Source organism: Colius striatus, chromosome Z, assembly GCF_028858725.1.
Source record: "Colius striatus isolate bColStr4 chromosome Z, bColStr4.1.hap1, whole genome shotgun sequence".
In the NCBI taxonomy this organism is placed as follows: Eukaryota; Metazoa; Chordata; class Aves; order Coliiformes; family Coliidae; genus Colius; species Colius striatus.
Window position 1 is genome coordinate 59,657,573 of NC_084790.1, and position 17,989 is coordinate 59,675,561.

Consider the following 17,989-nt stretch of genomic DNA (forward strand, 5'->3'; position numbering starts at 1 on the left):
GGCTTAGAAACATTTATGAAAATTGAATCTCACATCTTGACCTAGCATCTGAAGCTGATACTGTGAGATAAAATCCCAACACTGACAATGAAACTGGTCATGGATTTGAAATAATTGTCAACCTAGAACAGATCTTTCGCTTCAAGTTCATTGTGAAATCTAGATGTGTTCTGTAACATAATGGGTATGTTCTGCAGTTAGTGTGTTTTCTGACATAATACTCACAGTGTCTTTCTTGTTGGAGCACATCACAAAATCACAGAATCATAGAATGGTATGAATTAGAAGGGACCTTTAGAGATCATCTAGTCCAAACGTCCCTACAGAAACAAGCCCACCTACATCAGGTCACACATGAACATGTCCAGGTAGGTTTTGAAAAACCTCCAGAGGAGGAGACTCCACACCCTCCCTAGGCAGCCTGTGCCAGGGCTTCCTACCCTCAGAATAAAATAGTTTTTTCTTATCTTTAAATGGATCTTCTTGTGTTCCAGCTTCATCCTATTACTCCTTGTCCTTTTGCTAGACACAATAGAAACAAGAGATGCCTCAACCTCCTGACATCCACCATTTATATAAATATTAATGAGATTCGCTCCTCAGTCTCCTCCAGACTAAACAGCCCCAGTTCCTGCAGTCTTTCCTTGTAAGGAAGATGCTTCAGCTGTCTGATCATCTTGGTGGTCCTCCACTGGACTCTCTCCAGAAGTTCTCTGTCCCTCTTCAGCTGGGGAGCCCAGAACCGGACATAATACTCCAGATGAGGCCTCACCAGGGCAGACAAGAGGGGGAGCAGAACCTCCCTCAACCTGCTGGCCACACTCTTCTTAATGCATCCCAGGATGCCTTTGGACTTCTTGGCCATGAGGGCACACTGCTGGCTCATGGTTAGTTTGCTGTCAACCAGAACTTCGAAGTCTCTCTGCAAAGCTTCCCTCTAGCAGTTCAATCCCCAGCCTGTTAAAAGAAATTTAGTTTAATGTGATTTTTTTGTGGTAATAACCAACATATTAATCCATGTATCTAAGACTGTTAGTATGCATCTTCAGAGATTTGGTGCAATTCTGTGCTCTGTCCGTGACTTCAAATCATGAGAAAGATAGTTGTTCTCCCTGTACCTACAGTACCCTGTTTGTAATGCATTTAAAAAAAAAAAAAAGTTACCATTACTTTGTGGGATGTTCAGAGAGTATGCCATGCAGGCTATTGGAGCCTGCTGAGATACAGTGCTAACTGGGAGGCAAGTGCCATGAGAAGACTGGAGATAAATAAGTTGCACAGGCTTCTGAAAGTAGACTTAAAAAGAAGCATGCAGCAGAGCAAGAATAGGGGAAACAATAGGGAAAGAAAATGAAGGTAGAGAAGAAGGACAGTGAATGGCCCCAAGTCATTTGTGAGCCCACTTATAGATAGGCACTAACATGACTTTAAAAATAGAAATACATTTGAAGCTGCCCACAAGGAGCATGTCCAAGAGTTAAGGAGAGTTAATAAGGCTACATAAATGGCACCGTGTGAAAGGAAGAAGCCTGTTAGAGAAACAATGTTGGAAGAATGATGGATACATGCTGTCTGTCTTTACCTGGGATTCTCAATGAAAACAGGAGGAGGAAACAATTTTGCATCTGCTGCAAGAGAATTCCCCTTTTTTGCTGTTGTAGTTCAGATCTCAGTCATGTCAGTTCAAGACATTTGGCTCATCTACTACAGTACCACACCCATGCAAAAAATGTGAACATAGAGTTTAATTGTTATGAAATGCACTGCAAAAATATACAAACTTCTAGATGTTTTAGTAGATTTTTGTTTAATTTTTCTACTGCCAAGGGATAAGGGGTATTGTTGACTTTCAACAGGTATCTTAATTCATGAGGTAAATGAATAGGTGACAGTCCAACAAGGAAAGGAGAGGGGAGGTCTTTGTTGCTTGTGACTTCAATGAGGGCACCTAATTTCCTAGAAAGAAGGAATCCTCATGTACGAATTCACTCCATCTGTTCCCATAATTCCCATAGAGGAAGCAACTCTTCATCATCAATATTGAAAGCTCAAAATGTTTTATGTGAAAGCGTCTCATCAATCTGATTTCTGTCCAGCTAAACAAAATGGATTAAGCAGTGCTACGTATCATGTCTTTCTCGAGACTTCTCCTCATATTAGATGTAGAGGTTTGTGTGAGTATCAAAGACAGAGTGGTCACAGCACTTTGATTCTGATGTGACCTCATTGCATCCAGTGCTTGTGGCAACCAGGTTTTTTATACGGGGCAAAGACTGTGTCTGGAGGCTGAACTATCTATTTATTGTCCTGCTAGGATGTTGATACTCTTCAGAGCTATATTGCTCCTAATATTGTACATTGGGTTTTATCACAAGTCAGAAATCCAGGTAGAGGTTGTGTATGCATCAGCACCTTAACCTTTGAGGAAAGTGCTTTTGTAATCACAGGTCATGTCATTTGGATGAGCTTCATCTAGGCAGTCCAGAATATTGCAATCCTTATAACTTTCATTCTCATTTCTTTCAAGTCTACTGAAGGCCCAAACAGGCACACACACATGTAAATGCAAATCATACCTAAAGCTCCTTATAAAGTACTGTTTCCCTCTTATTTCTTGCTTTCTGTACTTACACAAGCTTCCAGGTTCCCAGAAATCAAACTGGGCTTATAAGAGGGAAAAAAAAAAAAAAAAGCAAAACCTGTTAACTGAAAAAGTAAAAAGAAACACAAACAGACTTGATGACAAAAAAGAGGTCCAACCTGCAGAAAGGGATAAGTGGCTTCTGAGTGAAAATGGTAACATATTCTCCTGAGGGAGATTAGCTCCAAAGTTGAGTTCATTCTTTCCTGCTATAAAGCATGTTGATGTTAACAGTTTTCTTCTGTTTGCATATGTGTTTTTCATATTATGTATTGTTAAAACTGTAGAGCTTAAAATGTTACTTCAGACACTCTCCTTTGCTTTTACTTCCATTTCATATAATCTGTCATAGGGGTACAGTGCCAATGACTATCTCTGCATCTCACAAACACGTGCAAACCAAATTGATTTAAAGTCCTGGTAGAGGTAAGGGAGAACTAGAACTAATTACCAATTCAAAAAGCAGAAGGGTTAATTTTCGAGATTAGCATGTATTTGTGCATTCACTCTCCCCTAAGACAGTGAAAGACTAATAGTACCGGGGTTTGGATGTGATATATTTGCATATATCTTCTCAGAAAGCAATACTGAATGCAGTCTTGGATTCACAGATCTGCAGAATCAATTTTGCAAATTGTCTTAGACTCAGGACTTCATCTGCAGCATTAACATTTTGCTGAGAACAACCTCTGTCTTACTCACGTAACAAAGTGTTGGGCACAGGAGACACACATCTATTGAGGTTTCAGCTATTCTGCTACAAACAGAAGTCTTTTATTGCATTGAATTCTTGCATTCATTTGGGATTTAGAGTTTAGAGATGATCAGGGCCTAGGGCTTTTTGGGCAATGTTACTTTGTTTATGCATATTTTTCTTCTCCGTATAGGCTTTATTTCCTTGTATACATGCAACTCAAAAAGAAATACCCACACCTCAAAACTAGTGTTCCATATCTGGAATAATCTTTCAGCAAGATAAATAAATGAACTCCATACAAAACACATATATGCAGTGTAACAAAATCCTGGACCTGAACAGTGGGTTACAGAGATCTTCAGCTCCAGAACACTTCCAGACACTTCAAGTCTTAAAATCTTTTTTCAGTAAATCTACACTTCTTTTCCAGTGTTGAGGTTTTGGGTTTGATTTTTTTGTGGGTTTTTTTTCAGTTAGGCATAATTCAAATGAGCATTTAGGTAGATGCAACACTTCTCTGTAGAAATTGGCAGGTATTGGGCATGTCTCCTCATTAAAGCTGTGTGCAAGAATTTGAGTAGACCTTTCCTTTGGACTCAGTCCATGTGAGTTTCCATTCCTTGAATTTCACTTTGATTTCTAGGTTCAAATATGTGAATGAAACTGAAAGCCAAACTTGGAAGTAGAATATTCATGTGGTTTCATGAAAAAAAAAATGGGGTTTGCATGAGTTTGTTGTGAAAATTCAAGTTGAATTTTAGAATCTGATCTGAATTGTGTATGTTCCTGAAACTAACAGGTCTAGTGAATTTTGTACACATGGCAAGGCTATTATGAACGTCTTGCTGCTGTGCCATTGGACAAATATATATCTTAAAAAAAACAAAGCTCTTATTACTAAATCACCTTTTCAACATGTTTGAACATTGCAGACCATATAATTATGTTAACATTGCTACAAGATCTTCAACCCACTACAAGAAAGACATTGAGGTGCTAGAATGCATCCAAAGAGCAGTGATGCTGGGTTAAGGTTCTAGAGAACCATCGGCAAGATACAGGGAATCCAAGTATAACCCAGTTATATTAGCTTAGACAATTTAGTTGCTTTTTGAGACTTCCATACTTATAAAAAGAACCTTCAAAACTTTCTTTTAAAAACTCCATCTTTTCCAAAGTTGAACCAAAAAAATGCTCAAAATCAGGAATTCTGAAATGAGCTTATGTAGTGTTAATGCAACATCTCTATCTGGGCCAAGAGAAATTTGAAAAAAGAAAGAAAAACACAAGCATATGGTTATGAAAGCATCCTTCTCAGTTGTTTAATCCATTGTAATCCATGTAATAATAATTAAAGCTGTTTGGTTCTTAAAAACGAAGTAGTCATAATTTCATCTACTCAATATTATAAAGCTTGCTTTTTATCATAAAAAGTTGGCTTTTAGAACTTTGTGTACAGAAATTCAGGGAGTTATTTGTAAGTACTTCTACAATGTTAGTTTTCTTGGGGCAAAGCAGATGGAGAGAACAGATAGTTATGTCCAGGAGCTGTATGGTTGAAAAATGCCTTTGTGAAGCAATGGATTTAAGGGCTTTGTGTTCTGGTGATGGTGGTGTTATTTATTAAAGGTACACTAACTTTTAGTAGATTTATATGTTCAATTTCTGGAGTTTTCAAGGGTAATTATAAATTCTGACATGGTGTCATCTTATGGTGGTTTCATCACTTCGGAGCCAGAGGGTGGTCCAACCCTCCCCTCCAAGTAACTGATCTATGAAGTGTGAAGAAGACTTCTTAATACATAAAGGACTCACTGGTGGCAGAGGAATCTTAGTTCCCATTTTAGGGCTTTCCTCACTCCTGATATATTCAGTATACCTAGCTAGTTTTCCATCATAGCCTGTTCCCACTGAGTCTTTTCAGTCTTACTGGGCCTGTTTCCCTGCCCTCCATGTCCAGAGGTCCCCAACCAAGCTACTTCTGTCTATTGCAAGCTGAAATCTCTCTCCCACTGTTCCTAATGACTTTAATTTCTTGTTCCAAATTTCTCTCTTCAGCCTACTTTCCCAAGCCCAGATCTGTCTATTTTATCTATTTTCTATTTTGGTCTTCAGATGTCTTCAGCGTTTATATTCCTGTTCTTATTGTACCAAGCCAGATCTTCTTCTTTTCTCCTACTTCCCAACATCTGTAACTCTTGCCTTTCAGTGTCTTTCCTCTCACAAACTCTCTGCCGTCCTCCATCTGCTCATCCATCTTTTCATTTCTGGTGATACACAGTTCTCTTAAGTGATCTGTGGTCCACGCTTGCTCCTTTTTCTTTTCTTTTCCCAGTCCTGGTGCTCTTGGCAGACTTTCCCTTTCCTCTGATAGCATTTAACTTCAATCATTTTTCATGGTTTGTTGTTAGCATACTGTCCTCCACCTCTAACACACGTGTACCTTACTTTTCTCCTTCATTCTCTGAGTTTATCAAGGTACCACAGTCAAAACACTGTTTTCTACATGTTTTCTCAATGTAGCATGCCCTGCAGCATCTTAATGTTTTAACTCCATATCAGCCTCACGGAGAAAAATGCCTGCTGTGTTGAGAAAGAGTTCTTGGATCTAGTTTGCAGATTCTGCTTTAGAAAATAAAACAGATAGACAAGACCAAAAAAAAAAAAAAAAAAAGACAAGCTGAAGACTTCAGGCAGAGTGAGGCCTAGGCATGCAAACTGGATGAATCCTGAACAGAAGCAGTGTTTTCAAACTGTTATCTGACAAATTAATACTTAAAAGGGAGAATTCCCAGCTTTTCTGAGGTGTGTAGGTCTTTGCCTTTTTGTGCAAAAATATTCCTCCTATCAGCTCACTCTTTCTAATGCAGAAGAAAGTAGTTTTTAAATTTTCCCAAAAAAGAAAAAAGTTACAAAAGGGCTATTACTTAATCCTGTTAGAAATATTCCTTCTGTATAATTTGGGAGCAGAATCAGACTCCCTTCTTGCTGAAGAAATGGTGTAAAAAGTTTCCAGAGAGAATTTTTCTGTAGAGAATACAAGGCTTTAGTAAAACATGCATTCTCCCTGGAGGATTTCAGCATTTTCCGATTAGTGCCTTTTAAGGCATACGTTATGTATTGACACAGATTAAGCTTCCCTCTTGTCTGGAACAATGTGCTCTCAGGAGGAGAGCTACTGACCTAGCAGTAAGCGTGAACAGCTCATGGCAAGCGGTGGAGCAGAGCTCCTGGAGGACGGCTAGCTGAAAGCAGGGCAGTCCCTTCGGCTGTGCCATTCTGCCTCTCTCCTCCTCTTTCTCCTCCTTTCGCTTTTTTTTTTTTTTTTTTTTTCTCCTCCTCTTTCACTGTTCCACTTTCCCTAGCCCCCTTGGCTTTGTTGTGCTGTGTATTTGACCAGAAGGAGGGGGGATTGGTCTCTTGCCGGCTCAGGGAGGGCTTCTCCGCACAGTACCCCAACCCACCCACGCCTGAGTCAGGAAAGGTGAGCGGGGCGGATAGAGGAGGTGAAACTGGGCTGAAGGTTCGCACCAGCACTGGATGTGACAGCGGGCAGACGACCGCTGCCTCGCAGCTTGCGCAGTGCTGAGCCCCGCGTCTACCACTGACCCGACCATGGAGGGCTGCTATTGGACAACTGCTGGCACCCTACTTCTGGCTTCCCTCGTCCTGGTAAATGCCATTTCTTTCCTGTAAATATTTTTCGGTTGAAGCCGATATTGTAGCGGTGTGTATGTATGAGGCTAGGTATGTTTTTAATCTTTAAGGCTGAAGTTAGAGTTTGTTTTGAGCAAATCGTGTAAATCTTATCCAAAGTGTTGCAGGCTTGGAGACTTGATACTGTGGGTTCCTGCAGGTAGAACTAAGAAGTTGATGTTGGCATCACTTTTGTAAACTTGGAAAGCAACGACCCGTGAATGGTGATTTAACTGCTTGGGATTTAGAGAAGAGTTGTTTCTCCTCTGTTAAAACCAAACCGTATCACATCGTAATGCTCCTGGAATTTTCTTGCTTCCTAAAAGCAACAGAAAAGAAAAAATATTTTTCAGCTGTGCACATGCAGAGAGCTGAGCAGGTACAGCATGTGCCGAACCTTTTCCTGCAGCCTGCTTAAATGAGCTCTCATTACTCCTGTAACTTATTACAGAGACAAGTTTATACCAACTTTTAAAAGATATGTTACGTTATATCTGGTGTACTTCAGGGCTGTAAAGCTGACTGTTACTCTATGATTTTCTTACATACTTTTCCTGATTATATTTATAGGATGCACTTTTGATGCCATAGTCATCTTGGCATATATATCTTCTTTCCTTTTCTGAAGGTTTGACTGAATTTAGTCATTCAAATAGCAAAGAACCTTAAAGAAATATATGAACTTTATAGAACATTGCATCTTCTTATTTATGTGTATAAAACAATCTATGGTGATCATTTTAAATTAATCAACACATTTTTTTAGTAGCCACCTAAGGACATAAACAGAGGGATAACCTTATTTAAAATACTTATTAAAAAGTATTGTATGAGCTTAAAAAAACCTTTTTGCATATAGAATCAGCAAAAATGAATTAATCACTAGAAATAAGAATGTTATCTAAAAATATTACTTTGTTTAAAGATCTGTTTAAAATACTGAGTTCACACAAAACAGCATAAAGCCAGCATAGATTGATTTATGAAAATGAGAAGTTCATAGTCCCATGACAGTAATATGTTATGAGCCAATCCTGCAGTACTAATTTAGGGACAATCAACTGGAGATACGACCCAACAAAGCTGTGTAAGAACTGTAGGATTTGGCCCCATGTTAAACCCATAACATTTATACTTCACTCTGCTGCTTGTGACTTAAGTTCTCAGTCCCTAATTCATGAAAATAAATAGTGCATTCTGCTGCCAACTATTATGCGTTATATTCCATACTATACTAGTTTGTATTTGTATGACTTACCCTGCTTCAAGAGATTCCCACCCCCCCCCCCCACCCCCCCCCACCAAATCTCTTTGTCTTAAGATAGTGATGTGAAGCAAGCTTAACTTTCTTCTTTGAATCAAGCCATGCTTTTGATCCTTCCATACTTGGGAAAATCTCTCACTTGCTGTCAGCAGGAGATTAGGTAAACATGCAAGGATTGACTTATAGCTTGGATAGACATAAGTTTTAGGATACCTTGGTATATGTGTTCCTACTGTAGTTTAATGCAGCAGGAGTTCACAAAGAATGTTTCCCGTGGATGTTTCTGAGGAAAAAAAGAAGGTGTTGGATTAGGCCTGTGATCTTGCTGTTAGCTGTATAGGTATTAGCCTTTAGTTCAAAGGATGGAATGAGTTTGAGAACTATGACAATCAGCACCTGGATATATGTGTTTCACCTTCTGTCTCTCTAAAACCCTTATCATGCCCACAGTGAGCAACATGAGCAGCATCTACTCATGTATCCCTTCAGCAGCATTAGCAGAAGTTCACAGTTTTAAGCTCTTAGGATAGGTAACAAACACTTCTAGGATTAGTTTTACAAGAATTTATCACATGTTTTCAATAAGACACTGTAGCGCAAACTAGAACCTAAAGTGCTGAAGTGCTCTTGCCTCAGTAACAAGGTTGCGTAACCTGTACATATACACAGCCCATGTGCAAATGATGCTAAGGGGATGGATGAGCCTCCAGGCAGTATCATCAGTAACTTCTGGCTCCTTAGTCAGCGGATAAAGTGTATCAGGACAGATTGCCTGCAGTGGTGTAGTAGTGACTGTAGCTCACTACTCTGTCAGGGTTCTTAACCTTCTTCTTCAGAAGTTGTATTCATTTTCAACTGAGTGGTGCTCAAAAAAAGTCTGTAGAGGTGAGTGGATTTCTTTGTTAACTGCCCTGGAACTTGCTGTATGCATTCAATTCCCTTAGCATAAATGTGAGTTGGGTACTTTCATAGGCACATTAGAGAACCTGAGCCATAACACTAGATGCTTGTCTTGAAAAAGCTGAATCAAACTGAAAGTAACTTGAAAAGAAAGTTTCTTTCTTTCCAGATTAAGATCAGGTATTTGGCTAATTTTGCTCCTTGTTCTGTGAACTTTTGCCTGCTAAGGAAATAGCAACACATAACTTTTAAGAGAAACAAAAGCAAGCAGGCACTCTGTTCCAAAGATTTCCCTTTCTAACAATTTTTTTAAATAAGCAAATCATAGTTGTCTAATTTAAAGGAAATGTGGCCAAAACCATACCAACCTTATGTCCATCTGAACATGAAGTCAAATCACTTCATGTCAGATTGGCATTAAATCACATTTGCATTTGTTTGCATCATTTCATCAGCTTTTTTAAACTGTCTTTGTTGCCATTGTGGTGCTTACAGAAGTAACACTGGGAACTGTAATAAAGTACATGTGTTTTTCTGCAGGATTTCTTTCTTTTGCTGTGCTAACTTGTACATGGAAAATAGTCAACTACAATAGTCCATCCCTTCCAGGGTCTTTGACATTACATTCCCCTATTATCTAAGTGGGTCTGTCTTGGATGACGACAAGTACAACTAGCCAGTGAAAGGAATAGAATGTTTCTTGTTTACATCTAAATGTAAAAAGCTTGAGTTTTTCCTTTTGTGTGTAGATAGCACTACCTGTCATTATATATCTGTGCCACTATCTCTATAACTGTAGCTGTATAGAGAGAGTTTTTCCTAGGTGTGCATATATGTTTTAAGTCATGTATATGCACAGACTGGCATTCGATCATATATGTTGGCTAAGGACGTGCTGAAATACAGAGTTCAGCTATACAAAGCTAGTGTTGTATGAATGTGAGGAAGTGCAAAATTTCTCACAATCACTATTTGTGACCAGTGCTGCTGTAGTCCAAATGTCTCATGTCTATAAACCAAAATAATTTCCTATATGAAGGTCTAGATGATATTAAGTATATATACTTATCCCACTCTTCCCACATTATGATTTTGTGTTTGGACTTATTTTATTGACCTCTGCCTTTTTTTTTTTTTAAAGTATATACTGTTTTTCTACCAGTGCCAACACTTTCATGAGCTGAACGAGGGTTGTGTGTTGGAATTTTTTTCTTTTTGGACTTTAGTGAATAGAAGTCAGTACTTAATGTAGGCTGTTGAGCTATTTCTCTGCTTCATCGGTGTCACAGGATTACAGAATCTCAAGAGCTGGAAGGGACCTTGAAAGATCATCTAGTCCAACCCCCTGCCAGAGCAGGACCACCTAGAGTAGGTCACACAGGAACTTGTCCAGTTGGGTTTGAATGTCTCCAGAGAAGGAGATTCAGCCACCAAGCTGGGCAGTTTGTTCCAGTGTCCATCACCCTCACAGTGAAGAAATTCTTCCTTGTATTTCTTTGGAACCTCTTGTGTTCCAACTTATACACATTGCTCCTTGTCCTATCGTTGGACACCCATCCTTTACATATTTGTAAATATTAATGTGTCATTAAAGTTAAACACACTTCATTTTAAGGACTTTTGCTAGATTCATAAGTCTGTCAAAAAAATAATAAAGAAACTAGGAAATTGTACATCATGGAGACTAAAGATTGGAATATTGTCATCTGTAGTCATAGATCTGTCAGCTGAACTCAGAAGGTTTGTGATTTAACTTAAAGCATTAATAGTCCACATGCACAGATAAATAATTCTTTAGGACAGGGCTATCAATCTCTACATGGCTGAATTCTCACTGAAGCAAATGAAAAGAGTCCCTTGTAACTTTGTTTTTAATCTCATGATTTCTGTTACAGTGTTGATCTGACAAACCCACAGACAGCACCATTGTTTCTATTGCTTTTTGTAACTACTTTCTTATGTTTGTAAGAAAAGTCAGAGTTGTATGGGCAACAATTACATGGGAAAAAGATAAGGGAAATTGCAGTCTGTTGCTGCAGAGACGTGTCTTCTCTCATGTAAGGGAGGAAAGCAATATACTGTCATCCTTACAGAAACAATTAGAAAGCTGCACATTAACCACAAGCTCAGTAGTATCAAGATGGGGAGCTGGAAAAGGAGAGAAAATTTACTTGTTCTAGTCCAGACCAAGGACAGTTATCAAAGAAATCTTCTCATGTGGTGGACAGCAACTAATCAAAAGCTGGTGTGAAACACTGTGTTCCATCTGAACATCATATTCTGGTATGAACCACAACTTGTTTCTAAATGATATGGAGGAATGGCTAGGTTTTGCTTTTGGCAACTCCATTCTTTCATGTGAGCTGATGTAGGCTTGTCTCAGCAGAAGACTGACCAGCTTTGGATATTCAAGGTCTTCTTATAACATTGCATAGCCCTTTTGGCAAAATGAGGAAAGTAAACAAGAAATGTACATTTCCTGGAGTGATGGAAAAATGTTCTCTAGGTCCTTAGCCTCCCAGACCAATAATAGCCAATGCTTAGTGCAGTGTGACTATTTAGATGTCCTTTTATGTCAGTGAATGTAACACATTTCGTCACAAGCCTGAAATTTGTTATCATGCACACTAAGACTCACTGTACATGTTCAGACTTATTTTTTTAATCAGCCAAAATTTTTCCATATGCCAAAGGGACAAAAAGAGAGGATTATCTACTGGGGTTTATGGATACTGGAAAGATTTAAAGATTGGTATCATGGTTTTAAAGACACCATTCTCAAATGTTTCACTTGCCTTTCAAGATAATTGTATGGAGTATCTTATCTGTCTCTGTGGAAGTCTTTCCCACAATCAGGATCATCAAGCTTTAAAATTTTTGCTGTTCTGTTTAAAAGTGGCAAATATCATTGTCAGAGTACTAACTCATAATATAAATATAATAGTTCATAAGTATAGTATTAGCTGAGATTTGAGAGCAAGCTTCTTATCTATACAAATTAATTTGCCTCTGTTAACCATATAGAATTCCACTTCCTTAGCCTTTGTACTACAGTTTTTAATAACTGGTTTTATTTTGGGCTTTTACATGTGGTATTTTGATGTCATATACAAGAGCAATTTAAATACTTCCAGAAGTAATGGTCATTAGGATCTTCTTTTGAAACCTCTCAGTGGCCAATTTTCTTATTTTCAACAGAACACTTTTACTGGGTGCTGTGGATTTGTTATGGTTTGAATGTGAGCATGCACATTGAAGATTACTGTAGGCCCAGACCTTCTCGCTGCTCCACTGACAGCAAGATGTTACCATATCAGAGATTACTAACTCCAGGGATATTTACAGCTTTTTTTCTTTTTCTCTTTCTGCAAGTACCCTGATTAGAACTTCATTTCACATTTAAGCTTTTTATTAAAAAAAAAAAAAAAATCTTTTTGCTGACCAAGCCAAACTATCCAAATTTTCACATAAAAAAAAGCAAAAGTGGTGAAATTGTAGGGCGACACAGACAGGTGAGGGAAAGCAGTGTGTGCAGTTGTGAGATTCAATATGATTCCAAACCAAGCATATGTTGAAATCATAATAGTTTTGCCACATGTAAATTATTTGGACACTGCTTATAGGAGCAGTCTTTCTTCTAGTTGTGTAGAGACAGAAGTGGTGTGTTCACTGAATCTACAGTACATTAATTTTCACATTGTTTTGATTTTTGTCTTCACTGTTTTTATGGACAGTTGCCCTGGGATTTCTGCCTTTCAGGGACTTGCAGAGCAAGTTCAACAGAGAGAGGGTCAGGTTGGAGGGAAAGGAGTGTGTGATAACGTAAGACATCCTGAAATAAATTCCAAGAGAGCTCAAGAAATGAGACAGGAAATCATATGCAACTTATAATAAATTCAAACTGTCCCATAAAATAAATATAACTCATTTTGTTTCCATATGAATGTACTCTAGGGGTGTTGAATTTCCCCTTCTAGCTTTGTTGGATATAATCTCAGTCCATGTTTGAAGTTTGTAGTGTATTGATCCTGTGCTCTATCGTTAGACTCAGAAAGGAAAGGGAATAATGGAAGCAATAAGGTCTCCTATCATTCCGTTGCTGGCATCAGATTGGTGGATTATTTATTTATTTATTTACTGACTGGCTAATTTAAATCCTTATCTTTCTTTCAGCCTAGACTGTTAAAAGCATCTGTTATTGAGGGCAAATATAACTGCCCCTAACAAGCCCAGGGCTTTTTTTAATTTTGGTGTCTGGATGGATTATGATTGCAAATGTGTTTTGGATATGGTATTTTCATAGTTCCTGTAACTTAAAAAAGAGAGTAAGGGATTTTCAAATTAATCCAATATTGTCAGCATGTTCTTTAAATGTCTATCCAGAGTACGTTTTTTATAAGATGAAAGATCTCAGTTAACTGAGGGGAGAGGGAATTAATCCACTAGAAAACTCTAAAATGAAAAACTTTAATTGTGAGACTCTGCTTGCTAACCAAACTTTAGCAGTCTCATCATTGTCTGATGGGCTCAGCTTCCCATCAGTGCTGATGAGCACCAGAATGAGTGGGAGTATATAATTATATCTTACCAGAGTTGAAGACTGGCATAGGAAGGAATGCATACCCTCTCTGTGCAGCATACTGGCTCCAAAATGTTGATATGATTTTTCTTTTATTTAATGAGACCAATGGAAACATAAACACTTTCATTATGTGTAATATTAGAGGGCAGCATGAGAGTAGCTGCAGCTTATATCTTGACAGAATGTTTGTAGTTCATTGCAAAATAATGACAAAAAAGGTCTGATGTTCCTGGAAAACTCTTCCACCTTGCTACCACAAACTCACAACAATTGAGTGTATATTCATTTAGAGAGATATTCTATAATTCAAGGTCAATTACTTTATGATTAAGGGTGGAATAAATGTTTTAGATAAACTCTGAGGTTTATAGTTAATTCCTGAGGTTCCCATGAGCAAATTTTCTCTGTCTTCCCTTGATTTTTTTGTTATGTCATGGGATTTTGAGCTTTATTAATGATTTATTTCTTTTTTCACTACCCCATTCCCCTTCCTCCTTCTCCTTCCTTCCTTCCTGGCTTCCTGCGTCCCTCCTTCTCTCTCTTTCTCTCTTCCCCTCTTTCTCTCTCTTTCCACTCCTATTATTTTACGTAAATATTCCCCTTTCAGTTTTCCTGCCTCCACTGCAGCTTAATGTTTCAATCCTTTATATGGCCCCTTGTTGTTAAAATAAACACATGCACAGCTCCGTGAGGTAACTGGAGGAGATGGCAGACCATCAGAAGAATAGGAATCTTCATTTATTTTGAATAAACCTCATAATCATGGATGGTTATCTGAAATAGAGAGATCACCTCCCTTTTTTGAAACGCCTCCTGGTCAGAGTGCCAACTTTCTGTTGCAACCTGGGGCACCTTGTCTTAATGCTCTGACCCGTTCTACAGGAGACTGAGCCATTCTAGGGCTGATAAGCCCTTTACTACTGTCGTGACAAAGTCTTCTAGCTCAAACTTACAGAACCAGAGGTTCTAAATTCAGTCCACATGAGATTTAGTGCACATAGGAGGACTCACTGTTGGATGTTGTTTCCTGTGTGATGAGTTAGGCTAGGTGAATATTTGAAACTTAAGGCCAGTTTACTGAAGCAAGAGCAAATAGCTAGTATACACTTCTTCAGTGCAATACCCTGCCTCTTTGGAGGAGAGAATGGTTCACCTGTGAAGCTAGAAGTGTCAATCATACGTTGGCCATTTTCTCTTGAAGCTGATTAGCACAGCCCAGCCAGCACAGAGCTTTCTCCTCTCACCACTTAGAGAACATTTGGCATACAATAAGCTTTGTCAAAGATAACAATTTTATTTTTCTGTCTTCTCCATTCTGTGTGCCTCTATGGGCTCTTTCCCAAGCCTGCAGTTTTTGCTACATGGAAGGCAAATCCTATGTCCTTGAGTGCAAGATGCACTTTTGAACCCGTCCTGTTGGGTGGATTTCGACTTCTGGAAAGTGATTTCACCCGTTCTGCATCTGAACCAGTCCTAGCTCCAAAAACCCTTCTGAGTCAATTAGGCGACAATTACGAGGCTGAGCCAGCTTGGGCCTGCTCTGTATTGGATCACCCATGCCTGGTGTTTACATGAGCATGGCAGGATTTAAATGCAACAGAGAGTTGTAACTTGGGTCTGTGAGAGCAAGAAAGAAAGCTCTTGTATTCACATTGCCCTCCTGGTGTATATTTTCATATGGGTAAGTGGAGTGAGAGACAGGACTAATCTGGGTTTTATAAGGCACTGTTATAAAATATTATAGGGAGCGCAGCATGCAGTATGTTGAAGTGATATGGTGTCAACTCCTTCCTCTGCCAGCAAGCCCCCCGCCCCCCCGAGCTGGCTGCTGCCCTTTTAGGAGAAGAAATGAGCTCACATTTGGCACATTTCTCCTGGGATACAACTTTCAGTCCAGGTTTGGGAATGGGTGTTTAGCTCCTAAAGTCCTGGGGTGGCTCTTTATTATTTCTTTGTTGTTTTGTTGCAGCCTAGAAGTTGTGTAATCCTTACTATACATTTGAATAGACTGCATATATACAACTTTTTGACACAATCCCACAGGACTATGGGAACATGGGAAATGTTTTTATCCTTCAGAGAGCACCTGATGTGTGGAGCTAATGACTGCCAGAGGGTGCAAATATGTACTACTTCAGGACTACAGACATTCTGTTTTCAGGACAACAGAGTTCAATGTGACACTTACAACTTGTGCAATGTCATGGTTTAGGCCCATCGGGGAAAAAAAGACCATGACTAGCCTTAAGTACCAAAGTCCTGAGAATTGCCAAAGAGTAGAGAGATCTTAATTGCCACTTACGGTCCTGGACAAAACAGACCAGGCTACTCGGCTTGGGGAAGAAAACAGAAAACAATTTAATGCAACACCAACTAAAGCATAACCATATAGCCCCAAACATAATGGACATAGAACAACACAGAGTGGTACAACAATAAAGAGTCCAACCAGCCCTTTAAGAGCACTTTCTCCCCACCCCTCCCTTCTTCCCGGGCTCAGAGCCCTGATCCCACCTTGAACAGCTCAGGGGGGCAGGGAATGGGGGTTTCAGTCAGTCTATTCCTGATGGCTTCTGCCATTTGTCTCTCCTCAGGGCAGGCGGGCTCTGTGCCAGTCCTCCCTCCTCCTCCATGTTGTCCCTCACACACCCAGCAGCCCTGCATGGGCTGCTCCATTGTGCATTCATCCCAAAGGCTGCAGATCCTCTCCTCCTCTCATGTGGGTCTGCTCTGTGGCCCACAGGCTCTCCAGCATGGCCTGCTCTATGGCCACCACCTCACACGGTGTCTCACCTGTCTGGGCACACTCACCTGGAGCTGCTGGTGGCTCTCAGTCCTGCCATTTCCCTCCATGGGTTGCAGGGGTACAGCTGCGTTCTCACCATGGCTTTCAGAGGGGTCTCTGGTCTGATGCTCTGCCTTCTTTCCTCCTTCTTTGACTGTGGGGTCCATGTGGTCACCTCCATCCTGTACCGCTCCTATACCTCCTCTTAAGCACTTCAAATTCCCATCCCTAAATAATGATGGCAGAGGTGCCAGATTGGCCTGGCCAGCCCAGAGGTGGGTCTGAACTCAAGAGCTGGGGGAGTGTCCAAAAACTCTTTACTGGGTTTTCATTGCAACTCGCTCCCCCTGTTACCAAGCAAAAGCAGCTTCTCACTAAACCATGACATGCAATAACCATATCAGGTCATACACAGGTAGTATGAAAGGAGCTATTTCCTCCTTCAATGAACCTTGGCTTTGCTGTGCAAAAAGATGGCATAATTTCCCTTTTTCTGTGCCCTTTGTAATGAGTCTGCATTGAATGACTGTGCTGTTAAGAGTAGAAAAGGAATGTAGTGTTGAAAAAGACTAACACAGTACATTTCTGGGAACTGAGCTAGCTGGATATGTGTCAGGTGTCTTCCTTCAGGGTAAGGAAAATTTGTCCACCTTGTCTATGTTCACAGGAACAGAATAAGCATTGAAAAACTGCAAGGCAATCTCAGTGATATTTCCTCCTCCTCTCTCTTTCTCATCAAGGTGTCTTCCCTTGTTGCTTTTAAGTGATGGATGATTTTGATAATGAAGAAAGAGTAAATTATAAACTACCCAGAAGGAGATTTGGGCCTTTTTTTTTTGTTGTTGTTTATTCCTTTTAAATAGGCTGAAGTAAATTACTAAATGCTGGACCCAGAAAAGTTTCAGCATAAAGTAATTACCCTAAGTACACTACATACCTTCACACCTGTGTGCTTCAGTGCCAGTACCTTCCTTGGGGCATGGAGTCACTCTCAACTCAGGGGTACTATGTGCCAGGGGTTTTCCCCTAGCAAATACTCTCTTGATCCTCTCTCGCGCCTTTTGCCTCATCTTGCAAGTGCAAAGGAGGCAAAAATTCCTCACTGAATTTCCAAGATTGTGGAAGCCTGAGGCAAGTGGGCTGGTACTGTTTAGCACAGAGCCCCACACCCAGTAGGAGGGAGCTGCTGCCCTCCAGGGAGCAAGAGAGACAGTGTACAAGGTAGAGCCTCAAGGCATCTTGATGCTCATTGCAGCTACCTTGCTTTCCAGGTTGTTTGCCAGAGAAAACAGTGTTGTAGCACTAGTGCGAACGGTTCCATAGGCACCCTTTTGTTTTACCCATTTGGAACAGCATGCAGTTGACCATGGGAGTAACTGTAACTGAGTTGCTCAGCATCTCAGGTGCAGTAAACAGTTCTGGCA

The 17,989-nt window shown here is 39.9% G+C and overlaps 1 protein-coding gene across 4 annotated transcripts in view; it reads left to right on the plus strand.

The window, feature by feature from the left end:
- Positions 1–17,989, plus strand: part of ADAMTSL1 (ADAMTS like 1) — a 418,285-nt gene that overhangs the window by 219,427 nt on the left and 180,869 nt on the right. Inside the window, exon 1 of one of the 4 annotated variants that reach the window (XM_062017377.1) lies at positions 6,763–7,010. The exons of the other annotated variants lie outside the window; for them this stretch is intronic. Within the exon in view, the coding sequence (XP_061873361.1) occupies positions 6,954–7,010 (57 nt within the window). The 5' untranslated portion in view covers positions 6,763–6,953. Of the gene's footprint in view, positions 1–6,762; positions 7,011–17,989 lie in introns of those variants that run through there. 4 annotated transcript variants of the gene reach the window in all.